Source organism: Salvia hispanica, chromosome 3, assembly GCF_029641045.1.
Source record: "Salvia hispanica isolate PSC_SH4W2 chromosome 3, Shi_PSC_v1, whole genome shotgun sequence".
Lineage (NCBI taxonomy): Eukaryota > Viridiplantae > Streptophyta > Magnoliopsida > Lamiales > Lamiaceae > Salvia > Salvia hispanica.
The window spans coordinates 6,380,008-6,401,287 of NC_142694.1; the positions used below are offsets into that span (position 1 = coordinate 6,380,008).

A 21,280-nucleotide genomic window follows, 5' to 3' on the forward strand; every position below is an offset into this window, starting at 1 on the left:
TAATTAACATAATAATTATAGAATAAATGTCTTATAAAAATTTGTATTAACACACATTTACTCCCTACTTAACTAAACAAGCATAAATATAATGATAAAATCTTATGAAAAAAATAATATCTATAAGCCCTTGTGAACCTTAATTAAATGTTAAAATCTAAACTTAAGGCTATTCTTACACATTTGTTGCTAACTATGTTGAGATTGTGCATTTAATATTTTTTTTCCTTTCATCAAAGAAGTCAAATGTGCTATTTTGAAAAAGTCTTCGAGCTCATGCATGAATTTACCATTCAGTTATGCTAAAAAAATTTAACGTAAGGAAAAAGACAAAATTTCACCAAGAATTATAGGAGAAAAAAGCCAGGAAAACAACCCCAATTACAAATTTAATTCCCAACAAATACTTAAAATTTCAGTTACAACTCAAAAGAATACAAAAAAGAGAGAAAAACAAACAAAAAAGGAACTATTTCAAAACAAATATTAAATAAAAAAAATTCATTCAATATAAAAATTGGATCCGACCCATGCATATATATTAAATGAAAAAATTAGCAACTACTCTCTACGTCCACAATAGGAGTCACATTTAGTGTGAGCACGGGTTTTAAGAAATGTAATGAATAAGGAGTTGAAAAGGTCAACTCTTTTATATGATTTTATAATAGAATTATGATTGAAGTGAGAAAATGAAATGGGAGACTTACTTACCATTCACGGTAAAAGTGAAATGTTACTCTTATTGTGAGACTCACTGAAATGACAAAATATGACTTTTATTATGGGACGGAGGGAGTACTTTATTTTGAAAAACATAGTGATACTAGGAAACAAATTAATGTTGTAAATATTTATAAACATAATAATAGAATAAATATCTTATAAAAATTTGTATTAATAACACACATTTATTCCCTAATTAACTAAACAAGCATAAATATAATGATAAAATCTTATGAAAAAAACAGTATCTATGAGCCATGTGAACCTTAATTAAATGTTAATTACATGTTATAACACATTTTTTAATCATAGTATTTTTATTAAATATATATATATATATATATATATATATATATATTAACACTTTTAATTGAAAAATACCAATGTCAACTTTGAATATGCTAATAATTACAGGCACTCCAACTGTGAATTAACTACGTTCTTATCAATATGACGAATGGAGATAAAAATGAAATTAATATACCAAAAAAGGCCAATTTAAAAGGTATAAAATTAGGTGAAAAAAGCAAAGAAATACAACCGCCAAGAGTGGAAAATTTGAAAAACAACATTATATTATAAAAGAATTTAAATACCAAAAAAAAGGAAAAAAATAATAAATTGGCAAACAAAGCATACAAATGTGACGAAAAAGGAAAATTTGATTGATATAATATCTTTTTCTTCTAACTAAAATTTTTATTATTACCACAAAAAAGAAGTATTTTGAAATAACAAAGCATAGATGGATTCTTACCTGTCTCACAATTTAAAATTAAAGAAAAAGATGTGGTGGTACCTTGATGTTGTAAATTGCCATATTCGAACTCCTATAAATAGCCGCATACTATCATCACTATCTCATCATTCAAAACGCTTCTTTCTTCACCTCTTTAGTACTCTCACTCAAAATTCTTCTGCAATTCGAATTTAGTGATTGAACTCATTTGATTTTCAATTACATTTGATTGTGTTGTTTTGAGTTTGATCACCAATAATTAAATTCATTTATTGAGCAAAAAATGGAGTACATCGGACTCAAGGTGGTGAGGAAGGATTTCGGAGGCCGCGCCGCTTGCTTCGGCACCGTGGTGGCTTTTTCCACCACCACCGGTGTATTCAGAGTCGCCTTCGACGGCGGCGACGTATCCGAGGAGATGCAGCTTACGGAGCTCTATCCGCTCTTCCTCACGCCGCCGCCGCCGCCCGGTTTTAGCCCCATGCCGCGGGGGGAGAGGAGCAGCGTCGGAATCGGAGCAGATCTAGAAAATCGCCGGAATTTCGATCTGAATGTTTCCGGAGACATCGATTTGAACGTCGACGTCGGTGTTGGATTGCATGGTCTGGACTTGAACGAAGGAGTGAACTACATTCTCAACGGAGAAACCCATTCCACACCAAAATCCAGAGAAATCGATCTGAATCTGGATTTAAACGAAGCGGCGGAGGAATCCAGCGCCACCGCCGCGAAGATCGACTTGAACGAGCCGGCGTCGGCTATGGAGATCGACGACGCAGCCGAGGACGATGACGACGACTGTGCAATCATACCGGCTCCATCACACCACGTCGGAGGCGGCAGCAGAAGATGGAGGAGGAATTACCGAACAAATCCAGATGCGGAATCGAGGAGACTCACTGCCATTCCCTCTTTTCCTGCTAGGGATTATCAATTGTATGAGGCGAACACTCGTCTCGTGCAATTCCAAGCATCGGCTCCTCCTCCTCCTCCCAAGGCGTATCTTCCGGAATCTTCCACCAGTTTGGATATTGGCGGAGCATCTATGGTGGATTTCCTCTCGGTGTACGCATTTGTGAGATACTTCAGTGTCACGCTGCTCGTGAGTCCGTTCCAGATCAGTGACTTTGCCGCTGCTCTGATGAGCAATGACTCAACGCCGCTGTTTGACGCTGTCCATCTGGCGCTCATGGCCGCGCTCAGATCACATCTCACATCCCTCGCTGGTGGAGAATTCGCGTCCGCATCTGTGTGCCTAAGGTATTATTTCTCATAGTCACTAGAGAAGTTGCATCACATCACATTATTTTTAGTATTAAACAAATTAAATTACTCCATGATACACCAAAATTTCAAATTTCATCTGATTTGGCTAATTGGGTCGGATTCCAGCCAAATTTGCCTTCTTGTTAAAAAAACGACGATGTTTTGGTAAATAACATTGGTCAATGGTAAGTTCTGTCGACCGATTTGGCTTTTATAAAAGTCTAATTAATTTAATCAATATGTTTTTATTTAATTCTTTATTTTTTTTTAAAAATATATATATAATTTATTTTTATTAAGATGATTTATTCTTTTGATGATTCTAATAATCGACCTATTACTAACAATTTTTTATCATGATGTTAAGGCTCTAAACTATTGCTAACAATATTTTATATACTAATTTTCTAATACATTTGACAATGCAGGTCACTAAACTGGGATTTGCTGGACTTGATAACGTGGCCGGTATTCCTTATCGAGTACCTCCTCTTCCACAGTCCAAAGCATATCCCTGGTTTGGATCGCAGCGAGTTCGAGCTCTTCCAGAGCGAGTACTACGCAATGCCGGCCTCAGCAAAGGTCGCCATCCTGCGCCATCTCTGCGACGACGTCCTTGAATCAAAGGCTTTCAAGGCCGAGGCCGACAAGAGGGCGCACATGGCGGAGACACAGAGCTGGAACTCTCGCTACTTCAGCTGGAAAGGAAAGAAGAATAAGAGGAGAAGTAGCAGAGGAGATGGTGATGATCTAGCAGGGGAGTTTCTCAACGACTTCGTAGCGGATGGGAATGGCGACGAGTGCTATCTGTGTAAAACAGATGGTAACTTGATCTGCTGCGACGGCTGCCCTGCTGCCTTCCATGCTAGATGCGTTGGGGTCGTCACCAGCCAATTGCCTGATGGCGATTGGATTTGCCCTGAGTGCACCATTGAGAGGGATGCGTCTTACCAGCTGAGTAAGACAATCCGTGGAATGGAGCTGCTCGGGGTTGATGCTTATGCCCGGCACTACTACGACTGCTGCGGCTACTTGTTCGTGTAAGTTGTCACTACAACAAATTCGTATATATACTCTAACTTTCAGTGTTTTTCATAACATATGGTCCGGACTTACATTTTTCTTTTGGAAAACCATAATTATTTGTTTAGGGTTTATTTGATAACATGTAGCTCACACTCTACCGCGATTATTTGCAGGGTGGACTCGCGTGAAGACAACTACTGGTTTTCGTTGTACAACCAAGACGATATGCCAGCTGTTGTTGCAGCGCTAGAGGCATCATCCAGGGTGTATGACGTAATAGCAAGTGCTATCCGGAGGAACTGGAACTTAACTCTTGGAGTCAGTTCTGAAGTTCCCGAGGACATGGGTAACCCTAGAGGTGAAGGTGCTGGTGCATCAACCAGCTCCTCGGAAGTGGCAAACTACGCCAATCTCTATGGGTTTGCCCGTATGTCATACAAGTTCTCCAAGGAGTTGGCCTCAAAATGGTCCGAAGAAGAGCAAGCCACGAAATCAGCAGGAGAGATCATTGGGAGGCAGATGAGGGTGATCTCCAACAAGTATGCTGCATTTTCGTGGCCGAATCTTAGAGACTTGGGTCTGGCCACCACCAGGGGAGAGAACTGCGGATGGTGCATCTGCTGCAAAGTTCCCCGATTGGAAAAAGATTGCTTGTTCATTGCCAATGATAGTGTTCAAGCATCTGACAATTTCACGAGCCATGCTTTGGGTATCGTGCCAGGGTCGGATAGTAGGAAGCTCCATCTAGTTGATGTCATATGCCATCTTATCTGGATCGAGGATCGCCTCCGTAGCCTTCTATCCGGCCCCTGGTTGGATCAAAGCTACTCCGGCCGTTGGCGGAACAATGCAGTTGAGGCTGCCCATATCGGAAACCTAAAGCATTTACTCCTTGAGGTTGGTCTAGTTTCTTTACTGTGTATTCATCAATTTTCATGTATTTTAGTATTTATAATAGGCAAATTGTATTAAAGTAGATTGTGGTGTTAAAAGAGTTTCTAGAGTTGTACCTTTATTTATGGCCCGGGAAGCGCCTTGCTGCGCTGCCCGGACCATAATTTTTTTTCAAAAACTAGGGATGAAACGACGTCGTTTGGTCATTTCATTTTTCTCCTATTTAAATATTCTTTCCATTTATTTTCTTTTTCCTTTTTTTATATACTTTGAAAGCGGTGTTGCCTCAACCTTTTTTATTTCTTTAAAAGCATAAAGTCAAAAAACAACGTCATTTGTTCTTTTTCTTTTTTAAATGCACGACCAAAACGGCGTCGTTTGTTCTTTTTTGAAATTACTGCTATTTAGTTATATAATCAAAAATGACGACTCATTGTTCGTGCTTCCTTTTTATATCTTCTAAAGGTAGCCTTGCCTGAACTTTTTTTTTAAAACGAAAGGCCAAAACGACGTCGTTTGCTATCTTTTATTATTTTTAAAACGAAAGGAAAAACGATGTCATTTGTTCTTTTTAATTTTTTTTAAAATGTACGGGCAAAACGACGTCGTTTGTTCTTTTTAATTTTTTTTATAAAATGTATGGCCTAAACGACGTCGTTTGTTCTTCTTCTTAATTTTTCTCCTTTTTTGTTATATAATCAAAATGGTGAGACTGTATTCATGCCTCCTAATTTAAAAACCTAAACCTGAAATGTCTCTATTTGCTCTTTCCATTTATTTTCTTTTTCCTTTTTATATCATCTAAAGGCGGTGGTGCCTGAACCTTTCTTTAAATCATAAGGCCAAAATGACGCCGTTTGTTCTTTTCCATTTACTTATCCATTTGGTTCATATACTTCGCACATTAGTGTATATTAGTGCATGCAAAAACATTATAGATTTGGTGTAAATGATTCAAAATTTCTTATTTCAATAGGTTCTTAATTGAACAAATCTCCCTAGGCCTATATATGTAAAAAATTATGTCCCCAAAGCAACAAATCTGATAATTTTCAAAGATTTTAGATTAAAGTAGCAAATGTTTCTATGTCAGTGCCTAGAAATATAATTGGGATTAGAATTATAGGTAAGTATATCATCATAACCCAACGATTTGAATTCTCTTGATGTTGCATCAAACCATCATGTATTGGTTATCTAATTATTCTATTATTTTTTGCAACAGTTGGAAACAAATCTCCCCTGTCGCGTAGTCTCTGCAGATTGGACTAAGAGTGTTGATAATGCAGCCACGATGGGCTCATCATTTCACACAATGACGAAGTCCACAACGCGAGTACCCCGTTTGCCCGCAGATAGCCCGGGGAAAACGCAAGTGCCCAAAGGACAAAATCGCCCGAACTCCAAAAGAGGAGCAAGGTGTGAGTTTGTCTTGGTGGAGAGGCGGAAAGTCTTCGCGCAAGCTCTTCAACTGGAAGGTCCTTCCTTGCGTTTTGGCTCGCAACGCAGCCCAAAGAGGTCTAGAGCTTGTTCTTTTTTATATCTTTGCTTCATTTTCTTTTATCATTAATAATGACTTCAGACCTGTGGTATAGCAGGTGGCTTTAAGAAGATTGATGGGGTTAGCTACCCAGACGGTGGAGACTACGCCAAGAGGACGAAAGGTCTCGCTTGGTCGGCCGCTGTGGAGGCATCCAAGACAGTGGAGCAGTTTGCCCTTCAGGCTTGTGTTTCTTATTTCTATACTATTATTTATCGATGATATGATACACGTCTTATACACTCTCCATCTGTCCCAAGGTACTAGAGACATTTATTTTTTGGTACGAGATTTAATTGAATTGATGTATTAAAGGTTAAAGTAGAGATAATAAAGTAAGAAATAGAAAAAAGTAATTGAAAGAAAGAGAGTAAAATATTAGAGAGAGAAAAGCTTTTGTGAATAAGGAAATGACTCAACTACCTTGGGACGAATGGAGTATACTAGTAATTAAAATCCAATAATTTTACATGCAATATTGAAAATAATTTGATTTAGCAAATTATATATGTATCTTCGTCAATTAATAACTTAACATAAAATTCACTCCATGTTATTAATAAATTGCTATGTTTGTGGCGTGAACCAATATAACTCTCTCAACCAAACTTGTGCAGGTGAGGCTATTCGACGCCAACATCAAGTGGAACTCGGTAGGTGTCATCAACCTTCATCCTGAAGCCAAGAAAGATAGGCAAGGAAGGCGGTAAAATACTAGTAGATGCAGGTTCCTTGATCGTGTATCCAATAAGGCGAACTACTTGATGAGGATGAGGAGGAGGAGAATGAAGGGGTCTTCAAACAAGCGGGGAGGTTGCAAAGGCCGATGTGTGAACAAGACATTGAATAGGTTCTCATTAGGTATTTTGGACCATTTTTATTTTTATAAACGAGTCTAGTTTTACAAAATTTGATAAAATAGTCTTGCAATACATTGCACTATACTTATAAGTGACATGCACTTATTTGCATGCCTTTTTCATAGGAACCATGTTATGGAATCCTCTATATCAAGCTCAACCGCATAGCATCTCTTCACATGCCACAAAGCCTTGTGTGTAGCAGCCAGACATGAGTGACTGCTTAATACGACTCGCGTGATTTGGATCATTTCTTGCGGCAAGAAATGCATCATAATTCCAAGCACGACTCCGGTGACTTGGTTCCTTTCTTGCGGCAAGAAATGCATCAAAATCTAAGCACAACTCAGGCGACTTGGATCCTTTCTTGCACAAGAAATGCATCAAAATTCTAAGCACGACTCTGGCGACTTGGATTCTTTCTTACGGCAAGAAATGCTTCAGAACTCCAGTCTGAGTGTAAGCAAAGAACGAAGATGGAAAATGATCTCGCGGTGACGCAAGAGATGGTGAAGCAATCCCCGATAACCCAATAGTCCCAATAATCAAGCCACGCCTTTCATGATTCAGCAGAGATATGACCGATCCGTGTATCGCAAATTAACTACATTGGTACTATGTGTGTTTCTTTTGAACTTCTTTTTTTGGTACTTTACTTGTTGTATGTAATACTTGCTCTCTTTTTCCCAAATTACTTGAGTTGTATTCGATTTCGTGTTGTAATACATTACCTGAATCATTTTTCTTTTTTAGCAAAACATAAAATTATTAATAATTTTTATTTTATTATGTTTCATACGTTACTCTCCAAGTAAAAACAATTAATCATCGAAATGACAATCCAATGCCCATGCCTATATATTTCTATTTAAACCTAAAGCAAACAATACACAACCCATGTATTCTCCAAGTAATTTTTTTTTTCCACATGCATACTTGGTTAATATATTGCATATGTGCAAATTGTTTTATTACTATATCTATATGATTGGTTATTATCAAAATTGATTTTTCTCGCAAGAATTCTACATAAAGTATAACTCTAATACAACTTATATGGTACTCCTATTTTATACTACATCCAGCAGTGCATTTTAGTGCATATATTTATCCATTTAGTGCACATATTTTATTCATTCAGTGTATACTAGTACATATATCTGTTAAACTACTTTGTTGTCTTTCTCTTCATTTTGCTAAATGCTTCCAAAATAAGTGGAGAATAAGATATGCTCTTGTATATTTTTCAATTTATCATACTTTAGGGTTTAAGGTTTGTTTTTTTTTTTGGTTTACCATAGTCCACAGGTGTACCGAACTCGCCTTAGGCGGAATCCTACTAATCCTACTCGACCAGGTTTGCTGATTAAGGTCGAAAGTCTCCCAGTGGGTGTCGGGGTTTGAACCGTGTTTGATAACATGTACATGTACTAGGCTCTCACACTATACCGTGATTATTTGCATAGCGGACTCGCATGAAGATGACTTCTGGTTTTTGTTGTACAACAAAGATAATAGGCTAGTTGTTATTGTAGTCATCCACTGTGTATGACATAATAGCAAGTGATATCAGGAGGAACATGAACTTTAACTCATGGAGTCGATACCAGAGAAGAATCAGGTAGTGGTCAGTTCTGAAATTCCCGAGGACATGGTAAACTCTAGCTAGAGATGACGGTTCTTAACTTTTTGGTGATTTTTTTTACTATTTAATTGTTGCTTTACTGAACTGATGGCTTGCATTCATAAAAAAGAATGATCTAAGAGAATATAACCACATATTGCCACCGTAAGTATAAATGTTTGTGTGGGACTGTGGGTGAGCCTCTCCTAGTACAAGAGGTCCACCAATTATTTGCTATTCCACTACGAAAATATCAGCTTTGAATATAATGTTGTTCAATAATGGGCTATCTAGTTATATAATCAACTTGTCACCCATAAATCAATAATTTGGCTCATTAACTCAAATTTCTAATTTGTCGAAAAATCACCAAGATTTATGTACCTGAAATTGGGCCTAAATTCAAAATATACGAGAAAACTGGGCCAACACTGATGGATGTTAATGCGACCACTTTTAGTAATGAAAAGTCTTATAGTATCACTAATTTCTTATTAACGATAAAAAATAACCGAGTTAAACATGATTATTATTTGCATAACACTAACATATGGAGTAATAAATAGTTTCAACCAAATTCGAACAATTCGTTCATTAAAACGTTATTTTTTAAATACTGGAATGAAATACTACAATTTGACTTGACATTGATTTCAATGTAGTTCTCAGAAATAGTTGTTTTGGTTGAAACCTTGAATATTAATCATAAATTCATGAAGAAAAAAATAGGACTAGTTGTTGTAGTTTATCGCTGGAGGTTTGAAGTCATAAAATATTGGTAAAAACTTTTGGAAAAATTATAAAAATAGCTCAAATTATAAAAAAAAAATCCAAAAATTAGTCTGAAGTTTCACGAAACTCAGAATGTTTATATATATATATGGTTTTCTGAGACTATTGGGGTTTGATTGAACACAATTATATTTTCTACCCACTTATCAATTACTATTAGACTTGTCGAAAGAGGTCAAATATATACTCCATATTTTAGTATTTTAAAGTTAAGGCCAAATATACAATTTTGAACTTTCATTAACTTTTGCCATTTTTGTAGGAATACATTTTTAAGTTAGAGTCATTTTTTATAATTTCTATTAAATTTAAGGCTATTTTCATAAATGACAAAATCTTTGGGTGTTAAAATATAAAGTTACGGCTATTCTTACACATTTATTGCTAAATATGTTCAGATTGTGCATTTAATATTTTTTTTTCCTTTCATCAAAGAAGTCAAATTTGCTATTTTAAAAAAGTCTTCGAACTCAGGCATGAACTTACCATTCAGTTATGCTAAAAAATTTAAGGTAAAGAAAAAGACAAAATTTCACCAATAATTATAGGTGAAAAAAGCCAGGAAAACAACCCCAATTACAAATTTGATTCCCAACAAATACTTAAAATTTCAGTTACAACTCAAAAAAAATACTTCCTCCGTCCGCAAATAGGAGTCTCGTTTTGCCATTTTAGTCCATCCGCGAATAGGAGTCCCGGTTCACTTTTCCCATAGATGGTAATAGGGTCTCACCTTCCACTAACTCATTTCGCTCACATTTCATTTAATACTGATATATATAAATGAGACCCCTATTCCACTAACTTTTTTCCTTCCACTATTCTCAACATTTCTTAAAACTCGTGCCACCAAGAATAAGACTCCTAATAGCGGACGGAGGGAGTACAAAAAAGAGAGAAAATAAATAAAAAGGAAACTATTTTTAAAATAAAAATTAAATAAAATTAAAAAAATTCTTTCAATATAAAAGTTGGATCTAACCCACGTATTTAAATTTAAATATATACTAAATGAAGAAATTAGCAGATACTCCCTCGTCTTACAATATGAGTCACATTTAGTGTGGGCACGCGTTTTAAGTAAAAATAGTGGGTTGGAAAAGTTAATGGAATATAAGGTCAACTAATTTATATTGGTTTTATAATAGATTTTGAGTGAAGTGAGTTAATGGAATGTGAGACCTAGTTACCATTTACGGTAAAAGTGAAATGTGACTCTCATTATGAGATGGATCGAAACAACAAATTATGACTTTTATTATATGACGAAGGGAGTACTTTATTTTGAAAATCATAGGGATACTAGAATAAATGTCTTATAAAAATTTGTATTATCGCATATTTAGTCCCTTATTAACTAAACAAGCATAAATATAATAATAAAATCTTATGAAAAAAATAGTATCTATAAGCCCTAAGTGAATCTTAATTAAATGTTAAAATCTAAAGTTAAGGCTATTCTTACATATTTGTTGCTAACTATGTTCAGATTGTGCATTTAATATATTTTTTTTCCTTTCATCAAAGAAGTCAAATTTGCTATTTTAGAAAGTCTTCGAACTCATGCATGAACTTACAATTCAGTTATACTAAAAAATTTAAAGTAAAGAAAAAGACAAAATTTCACCAAGAATTATAGGTGAAAAAAGCCAGGAGAATAACCCCAATTATAAATTTGATTCCCAACAAATACTTAAAATTTCAGTTACAACTCAAAAAATTACAAAAAAGAGAGAGAAACAAACAAAAAGGAAACTATTTCAAAATAAAAATTAAATAAAATTAAAAAAAAAATTTATTTCAATATAAAAATTGGATCCGACCCACGTATGTAAATTTAAATATATACTAAGTGAAGAAAATTAGCAGCTACTCCCTTCGTTCCACAATAGGAGTCACATTTAGTGTGAGAACGAGTTTTAAAAAAATGTACTAATGAATAAGGGGTTGAAAAAGTTAGTACTCCCTCCGTCCCGGCTAAGATGACACATTGCTTAGCCGGCACGAGATTTTAGGAGTTATTAGTTAAAGTGTTTAATTGGAGAGAGAGAAGGTGGGTGTAAGTATTAAAGTAGAGAGATAAAGAAAGATGGGTATTTTAATAGGAGTGAGAAAAAGTGGTTGATTGTATCAATTGGAGAGAGAAAGTTACCAAAAAAGAAAACAAAAAAGGAAATGTGTCATCTTAGTTGGGACAAACTAAAAAGGAAAACGTGTCATCTTAAGCGGGACAGAGGGAGTATAATATGGGGTCAACTCTTTTATATTGGTTTTATAATAGAAAATTATGAGTGAAATGAGAAAATGAAATATGAGACTTATTTACCATTTACGGTAAAAGTGTCTTATTGTGAGACTCACTGAAATGACTGAATGTGATTTTTATTATGGGATGAAAAGAGTACTTTAATTTGAAAATCATAGGGATACTAGGAAACAAATTAATGTTGTTCAACTATTAATTAACATAATAATTATAGAATAAATGTCTTATAAAAATTTGTATCAACACACATTTACTCCCTACTTAACTAAACAAGCATAAATATAATGATAAAATCTTATGAAAAAAATAATATCTATAAGCCCTTGTGAACCTTAATTAAATGTTAAAATCTAAACTTAAGGCTATTCTTACACATTTGTTGCTAACTATGTTGAGATTGTGCATTTAATATTTTTTTTCCTTTCATCAAAGAAGTCAAATGTGCTATTTTGAAAAAGTCTTCGAGCTCATGCATGAATTTACCATTCAGTTATGCTAAAAAAATTTAACGTAAGGAAAAAGACAAAATTTCACCAAGAATTATAGGAGAAAAAAGCCAGGAAAACAACCCCAATTACAAATTTAATTCCCAACAAATACTTAAAATTTCAGTTACAACTCAAAAGAATACAAAAAAGAGAGAAAAACAAACAAAAAAGGAACTATTTCAAAACAAATATTAAATAAAAAAAAATTCATTCAATATAAAAATTGGATCCGACCCATGCATATATATTAAATGAAAAAATTAGCAACTACTCTCTACGTCCACAATAGGAGTCACATTTAGTGTGAGCACGGGTTTTAAGAAATGTAATGAATAAGGAGTTGAAAAGGTCAACTCTTTTATATGATTTTATAATAGAATTATGATTGAAGTGAGAAAATGAAATGGGAGACTTACTTACCATTCACGGTAAAAGTGAAATGTTACTCTTATTGTGAGACTCACTGAAATGACAAAATATGACTTTTATTATGGGACGGAGGGAGTACTTTATTTTGAAAAACATAGTGATACTAGGAAACAAATTAATGTTGTAAATATTTATAAACATAATAATAGAATAAATATCTTATAAAAATTTGTATTAATAACACACATTTATTCCCTAATTAACTAAACAAGCATAAATATAATGATAAAATCTTATGAAAAAAACAGTATCTATGAGCCATGTGAACCTTAATTAAATGTTAATTACATGTTATAACACATTTTTTAATCATAGTATTTTTATTAAATATATATATATATATATATATTAACACTTTTAATTGAAAAATACCAATGTCAACTTTGAATATGCTAATAATTACAGGCACTCCAACTGTGAATTAACTACGTTCTTATCAATATGACGAATGGAGATAAAAATGAAATTAATATACCAAAAAAGGCCAATTTAAAAGGTATAAAATTAGGTGAAAAAAGCAAAGAAATACAACCGCCTAGAGTGGAAAATTTGAAAAACAACATTATATTATAAAAGAATTTAAATACCAAAAAAAAGGAAAAAAATAATAAATTGGCAAACAAAGCATACAAATGTGACGAAAAAGGAAAATTTGATTGATATAATATCTTTTTCTTCTAACTAAAATTTTTATTATTACCACAAAAAAGAAGTATTTTGAAATAACAAAGCATAGATGGATTCTTACCTGTCTCACAATTTAAAATTAAAGAAAAAGATGTGGTGGTACCTTGATGTTGTAAATTGCCATATTCGAACTCCTATAAATAGCCGCATACTATCATCACTATCTCATCATTCAAAACGCTTCTTTCTTCACCTCTTTAGTACTCTCACTCAAAATTCTTCTGCAATTCGAATTTAGTGATTGAACTCATTTGATTTTCAATTACATTTGATTGTGTTGTTTTGAGTTTGATCACCAATAATTAAATTCATTTATTGAGCAAAAAATGGAGTACATCGGACTCAAGGTGGTGAGGAAGGATTTCGGAGGCCGCGCCGCTTGCTTCGGCACCGTGGTGGCTTTTTCCACCACCACCGGTGTATTCAGAGTCGCCTTCGACGGCGGCGACGTATCCGAGGAGATGCAGCTTACGGAGCTCTATCCGCTCTTCCTCACGCCGCCGCCGCCGCCCGGTTTTAGCCCCATGCCGCGGGGGGAGAGGAGCAGCGTCGGAATCGGAGCAGATCTAGAAAATCGCCGGAATTTCGATCTGAATGTTTCCGGAGACATCGATTTGAACGTCGACGTCGGTGTTGGATTGCATGGTCTGGACTTGAACGAAGGAGTGAACTACATTCTCAACGGAGAAACCCATTCCACACCAAAATCCAGAGAAATCGATCTGAATCTGGATTTAAACGAAGCGGCGGAGGAATCCAGCGCCACCGCCGCGAAGATCGACTTGAACGAGCCGGCGTCGGCTATGGAGATCGACGACGCAGCCGAGGACGATGACGACGACTGTGCAATCATACCGGCTCCATCACACCACGTCGGAGGCGGCAGCAGAAGATGGAGGAGGAATTACCGAACAAATCCAGATGCGGAATCGAGGAGACTCACTGCCATTCCCTCTTTTCCTGCTAGGGATTATCAATTGTATGAGGCGAACACTCGTCTCGTGCAATTCCAAGCATCGGCTCCTCCTCCTCCTCCCAAGGCGTATCTTCCGGAATCTTCCACCAGTTTGGATATTGGCGGAGCATCTATGGTGGATTTCCTCTCGGTGTACGCATTTGTGAGATACTTCAGTGTCACGCTGCTCGTGAGTCCGTTCCAGATCAGTGACTTTGCCGCTGCTCTGATGAGCAATGACTCAACGCCGCTGTTTGACGCTGTCCATCTGGCGCTCATGGCCGCGCTCAGATCACATCTCACATCCCTCGCTGGTGGAGAATTCGCGTCCGCATCTGTGTGCCTAAGGTATTATTTCTCATAGTCACTAGAGAAGTTGCATCACATCACATTATTTTTAGTATTAAACAAATTAAATTACTCCATGATACACCAAAATTTCAAATTTCATCTGATTTGGCTAATTGGGTCGGATTCCAGCCAAATTTGCCTTCTTGTTAAAAAAACGACGATGTTTTGGTAAATAACATTGGTCAATGGTAAGTTCTGTCGACCGATTTGGCTTTTATAAAAGTCTAATTAATTTAATCAATATGTTTTTATTTAATTCTTTATTTTTTTTTAAAAATATATATATAATTTATTTTTATTAAGATGATTTATTCTTTTGATGATTCTAATAATCGACCTATTACTAACAATTTTTTATCATGATGTTAAGGCTCTAAACTATTGCTAACAATATTTTATATACTAATTTTCTAATACATTTGACAATGCAGGTCACTAAACTGGGATTTGCTGGACTTGATAACGTGGCCGGTATTCCTTATCGAGTACCTCCTCTTCCACAGTCCAAAGCATATCCCTGGTTTGGATCGCAGCGAGTTCGAGCTCTTCCAGAGCGAGTACTACGCAATGCCGGCCTCAGCAAAGGTCGCCATCCTGCGCCATCTCTGCGACGACGTCCTTGAATCAAAGGCTTTCAAGGCCGAGGCCGACAAGAGGGCGCACATGGCGGAGACACAGAGCTGGAACTCTCGCTACTTCAGCTGGAAAGGAAAGAAGAATAAGAGGAGAAGTAGCAGAGGAGATGGTGATGATCTAGCAGGGGAGTTTCTCAACGACTTCGTAGCGGATGGGAATGGCGACGAGTGCTATCTGTGTAAAACAGATGGTAACTTGATCTGCTGCGACGGCTGCCCTGCTGCCTTCCATGCTAGATGCGTTGGGGTCGTCACCAGCCAATTGCCTGATGGCGATTGGATTTGCCCTGAGTGCACCATTGAGAGGGATGCGTCTTACCAGCTGAGTAAGACAATCCGTGGAATGGAGCTGCTCGGGGTTGATGCTTATGCCCGGCACTACTACGACTGCTGCGGCTACTTGTTCGTGTAAGTTGTCACTACAACAAATTCGTATATATACTCTAACTTTCAGTGTTTTTCATAACATATGGTCCGGACTTACATTTTTCTTTTGGAAAACCATAATTATTTGTTTAGGGTTTATTTGATAACATGTAGCTCACACTCTACCGCGATTATTTGCAGGGTGGACTCGCGTGAAGACAACTACTGGTTTTCGTTGTACAACCAAGACGATATGCCAGCTGTTGTTGCAGCGCTAGAGGCATCATCCAGGGTGTATGACGTAATAGCAAGTGCTATCCGGAGGAACTGGAACTTAACTCTTGGAGTCAGTTCTGAAGTTCCCGAGGACATGGGTAACCCTAGAGGTGAAGGTGCTGGTGCATCAACCAGCTCCTCGGAAGTGGCAAACTACGCCAATCTCTATGGGTTTGCCCGTATGTCATACAAGTTCTCCAAGGAGTTGGCCTCAAAATGGTCCGAAGAAGAGCAAGCCACGAAATCAGCAGGAGAGATCATTGGGAGGCAGATGAGGGTGATCTCCAACAAGTATGCTGCATTTTCGTGGCCGAATCTTAGAGACTTGGGTCTGGCCACCACCAGGGGAGAGAACTGCGGATGGTGCATCTGCTGCAAAGTTCCCCGATTGGAAAAAGATTGCTTGTTCATTGCCAATGATAGTGTTCAAGCATCTGACAATTTCACGAGCCATGCTTTGGGTATCGTGCCAGGGTCGGATAGTAGGAAGCTCCATCTAGTTGATGTCATATGCCATCTTATCTGGATCGAGGATCGCCTCCGTAGCCTTCTATCCGGCCCCTGGTTGGATCAAAGCTACTCCGGCCGTTGGCGGAACAATGCAGTTGAGGCTGCCCATATCGGAAACCTAAAGCATTTACTCCTTGAGGTTGGTCTAGTTTCTTTACTGTGTATTCATCAATTTTCATGTATTTTAGTATTTATAATAGGCAAATTGTATTAAAGTAGATTGTGGTGTTAAAAGAGTTTCTAGAGTTGTACCTTTATTTATGGCCCGGGAAGCGCCTTGCTGCGCTGCCCGGGCCATAATTTTTTTTCAAAAACTAGGGATGAAACGACGTCGTTTGGTCCTTTCATTTTTCTCCTATTTAAATATTCTTTCCATTTATTTTCTTTTTCCTTTTTTTATATACTTTGAAAGCGGTGTTGCCTCAACCTTTTTTATTTCTTTAAAAGCATAAAGTCAAAAAACAACGTCATTTGTTCTTTTTCTTTTTTAAATGCACGACCAAAACGGCGTCGTTTGTTCTTTTTTGAAATTACTGCTATTTAGTTATATAATCAAAAATGACGACTCATTGTTCGTGCTTCCTTTTTATATCTTCTAAAGGTAGCCTTGCCTGAACTTTTTTTTTAAAACGAAAGGCCAAAACGACGTCGTTTGCTATCTTTTATTATTTTTAAAACGAAAGGAAAAACGATGCCATTTGTTCTTTTTAATTTTTTTTAAAATGTACGGGCAAAACGACGTCGTTTGTTCTTTTTAATTTTTTTTATAAAATGTATGGCCTAAACGACGTCGTTTGTTCTTCTTCTTAATTTTTCTCCTTTTTTGTTATATAATCAAAATGGTGAGACTGTATTCATGCCTCCTAATATAAAAACCTAAACATGAAATGTCTCTATTTGCTCTTTCCATTTATTTTCTTTTTCCTTTTTATATCATCTAAAGGCGGTGGTGCCTGAACCTTTCTTTAAATCATAGGGCCAAAATGACGCCGTTTGTTCTTTTCCATTTACTTATCCATTTGGTTCATATACTTCGCACATTAGTGTATATTAGTGCATGCAAAAACATTATAGATTTGGTGTAAATGATTCAAAATTTCTTATTTCAATAGGTTCTTAATTGAACAAATTTCCCTAGGCCTATATATGTAAAAATTATGTCCCCAAAGCAACAAATCTGATAATTTTCAAAGATTTTAGATTAAAGTAGCAAATGTTTCTATGTCAGTGCCTAGAAATATAATTGGGATTAGAATTATAGGTAAGTATATCATCATAACCCAACGATTTGAATTCTCTTGATGTTGCATCAAACCATCATGTATTGGTTATCTAATTATTCTGTTACTTTTGGCAACAGTTGGCATCGAATCTCCCTCGTCGCGTACTCTCTGGAGATTGGACAAAGTGTGTCGATAACGCAGCCACGATGGGCTCATCATCTCACACAATGAAGAAGTCCACAACACGAGTGTCTCGACTACCTACAGATAGCCGGGGAAAACGCAAGTGCCCAAAGGACAAACTAGCCCGAACTCCAAAAGAGGAACAAGGTGTGAGTTTGTTTTGGTGGAGAGGCGGAAAGTCTTCGCGCAAGCTCTTCAACTGGAAGGTCCTTCCTTGCGTTTTGGCTCGCAATGCAGCCAAAAGAGGTATAGAGCTTGTTCTTTTTTATATCTTTGCTTCATTTTCTTTTATCATTAATGATGACTTCAGACCTGTGGTATAGCAGGTGGTTGTAAGAAGATTGATGGGGTTAGCTACCCAGACGGTGGAGACTACGCCAAGAGGACGAAAGGTCTCGCTTGGTCGGCCGATGTGGAGGCATCCAAGACAGTGGAGCAGTTTGCCCTTCAGGCACGTGTTTCTTATTTCTATACTATTATTTATCGATGATATGCTACACGTCTTATACTCTCTCTGTCCGTTCCAAGGTAGTAGAGACATTTCTTTTTGGCATGGGATTTAATTGAATTGATGTATTAAAGGTTAAAGTAGAGATAATAAAGTAAGAAATAGAAAAAAGTAAGTTAAAGAAAGAGGGAGTAAAATATTAGAGAGAGAAAAACATTTATACTTAAGAAAATGGCTCAACTACCTTGGGACAACCCGAAAGAAATACGACTCAACTACCTTGGAATTGATGAAGTATACTAGTAATTAAAATCCAATAATTTTACATGCAAAATTGCAAATAATTTGGTTAAACAAACTATATATATTCATCAATTAGTAACTTAACATAAAAATCACTCTTATGTTATTAATGAAATGTTATGTTTAACTATCTCAATCAAACTTGTGCAGGTGAGGCTATTCGACGCCAACATCAAGTGGAACGCAGTAGGCATCATCAACCTTCACCCTGAACCCAAGAAAGATAGGCAAGGAAGGCGGTGAAATACTAGTAGATGCAGGTTCCTTCACGTGTATCCAAGAAGGCGAACTACTTGATGAGGATGAGGAGGAGAAGAATGAAGGGGTCTTCGAACGAGATGAGGTTGGGAAGGCCGACGTGTGAACACGACATTGAATGGGTTCTCATCAGGTATTTTCGACCATTTTTATTTTTAGTGTATAGTACTATATTTTTATAAACGAGTCGTGTTTTACAAAATTTGATAAATAATTTTGCAATACACTGCACTATACTTATAAGTGACTTGCACTTATTTGCAGACCTTTTTCATAGAAACCATGTTATGGAATCCTCTACATCAAGCTCAGCCGCATAGCATCTCTTCACATGCCACAGAGCCTTGTGGGTGGTAGCTTGACAAGAGTGACTGCTAAGTACGACTCATGTGATTTGGATCATTTTCTTGCGGCAAGAAACACATCAAAATTGTCAAGCATGACTTAGGCGATTTGGATCATTTCTTGCGCCAAGAAACGCATCAGAATTCCAAGCACGATTTATGCGAATTGGATCTTTTCTTGTAGCAAGAAATGCATTAGAATTCCAAGCACTACCCAGACAACTTGGTTCCTTTATTGTGGTAAGAAATGTATCAAAATTCCATTTTGAGCGTGAGCAAAGAATGAAGAAGGAAAATTATCTGCGGCGATACAAGAGATGGTAAAGAAACCAACGGTGACCCAACAATCCCAATAGTCAAGTCACACTTTTCACTATTCTGCATAGATATGATCAACCTGTGTATCATAAACTAACTACAAACTTGATACTATGAGTGTTTCTTTTTAACTTACTTGAGTTGTATTTTATTCCATATTGTTTCACATTACTCCATCCTTTATCTCATACTTCATATTCCTTTGTAGCAAGAAACTATATATTTAATATATCTATCTTTCATACGCAATTCCATCCTTTATCTCATACTTTACACCTTATCAAATTAACCATTAAACATCACTTTCTTAAATCTTGTGTCCAAAGAAACGATTGAAGTAACGTGTGACATAAGTGGTACTTCTTAAGACTTATCTATCATAATTTATATTTTGTCGGTTATTGTATATGGATTTGATGGTAACTTGAAATATAAGATACTATATCTAGATAGAATAACGAACAAAACAATGGAACATAATTATGAAGCTAGGTTTTCCCGACAGTATACCTCCGTCCATAAAACCTCCCAAAATAGACAACTATGAATACAGTAAATTCGTCGATAGTTCTGATGGCCTTTTCGGTTGATATTGTGATGGGTTCGACTGACGTCTATTTCCATAGGTGAGTCCATCAATAATTTTGCAACGGCCATTTCTGCTAGTTTATTTTTCCAACAATGTTATTGAAATTGAAACAACGTCATCACGTCTTTACATCTTTTTTATAAGTTTGTTATACCATCAACACGACAAATACACTTCCCATTCCTCTTTGTTTCTATCTAAACATAAAGCCAACAAAACACTTATACACAGCCCATGCATTCTCCAAGTAAAAAGTACACATGCATCCTCTATTAATATGTTACATATATAAGAATTGTTTTGTGTCTATATATATGTATATGCATATAGGATTGGTTATAATCAAAATTGTTTTTCTTTCAAGAACTTTATACAGAAAGTATATCTCTAATACAACTTAATACCACACACTAAAAAAACTTAAACATTTAGTGCACATATCCTTTACATCTGGGTCATGTTAGTGCATAGTATGTTATATCCATATAGTGCACAAATTTTTACAAAATGATCATATAGTGCATATATTTATCCATATAGTGCACATATTTTATACATCTAGTGCAAATTAGTGCATATATTTATCCATTTAGTGCACATGTTTTATCCATTCAATGTATATTAGTACATACTCATATTTATTTGTTAAACTATTTTGATGTCTTTCACATTGTTAAATGCATCCAAATATGTAACTATGTGTTTGTATATATGACTATTTATGATGCTTGTTTAGGTTTTATTTGATGACATGTATTAGGCTTACCTCTATTGTGATTATTTGCAGGGCAGACTCGTGTGAATACGACTACTAGCTTTTCGTTGTACAACAAAGATGATATGCCCGTCGTTGTTGCTGCACTATAGGTTTCATCCACTGTGTATGACATAATAGCAAGTGCTATCCGGAGGCTTCTATGGTGGATTTCCTCTCGGTCTACGAATTTCTGAGGTGTCACGCTGCTCGTAAGCCCCTTCTAGAAATGCATGGAGTCGTCAATCCGAAAGGGGCTTATGAGCAGTGTGACCCTGAAGTATCTCAGAAATGCATAGACAGAGAGGAAAATCACCATAGAAGCCTCCGGATAGCACTTTCTATTATGTCATACATAGTGGATGAAGCCTTTAGTGTTGCAACAACGGCTGGCATGTCGTCTTTGTTGTACACGAAAACAGTAGTCATC

The 21,280-nt window shown here is 36.3% G+C and overlaps 2 protein-coding genes across 2 annotated transcripts; both read left to right on the forward strand.

Annotated features, from left to right (window-relative positions):
* Window positions 1-1,715: 1,715 nt before the first annotated feature.
* On the forward strand, window positions 1,716-4,765 carry LOC148930028 (DDT domain-containing protein PTM-like). The gene is made up of 3 exons (XM_089066269.1): window positions 1,716-2,725; window positions 3,160-3,771; window positions 3,931-4,765. Exons 1-3 carry the CDS (start codon window positions 1,749-1,751, stop codon window positions 4,727-4,729), a joined length of 2,388 nt encoding a protein of 795 aa, XP_088922395.1. The 5' UTR covers window positions 1,716-1,748; the 3' UTR covers window positions 4,730-4,765.
* An 8,865-nt stretch (window positions 4,766-13,630) lies between these two features.
* Window positions 13,631-16,696, forward strand: LOC125210865 (DDT domain-containing protein PTM-like). The gene is made up of 3 exons (XM_048110472.2): window positions 13,631-14,640; window positions 15,075-15,686; window positions 15,846-16,696. Exons 1-3 carry the CDS (start codon window positions 13,664-13,666, stop codon window positions 16,642-16,644), a joined length of 2,388 nt encoding a protein of 795 aa, XP_047966429.2. The 5' UTR covers window positions 13,631-13,663; the 3' UTR covers window positions 16,645-16,696.
* Window positions 16,697-21,280: the final 4,584 nt, after the last annotated feature.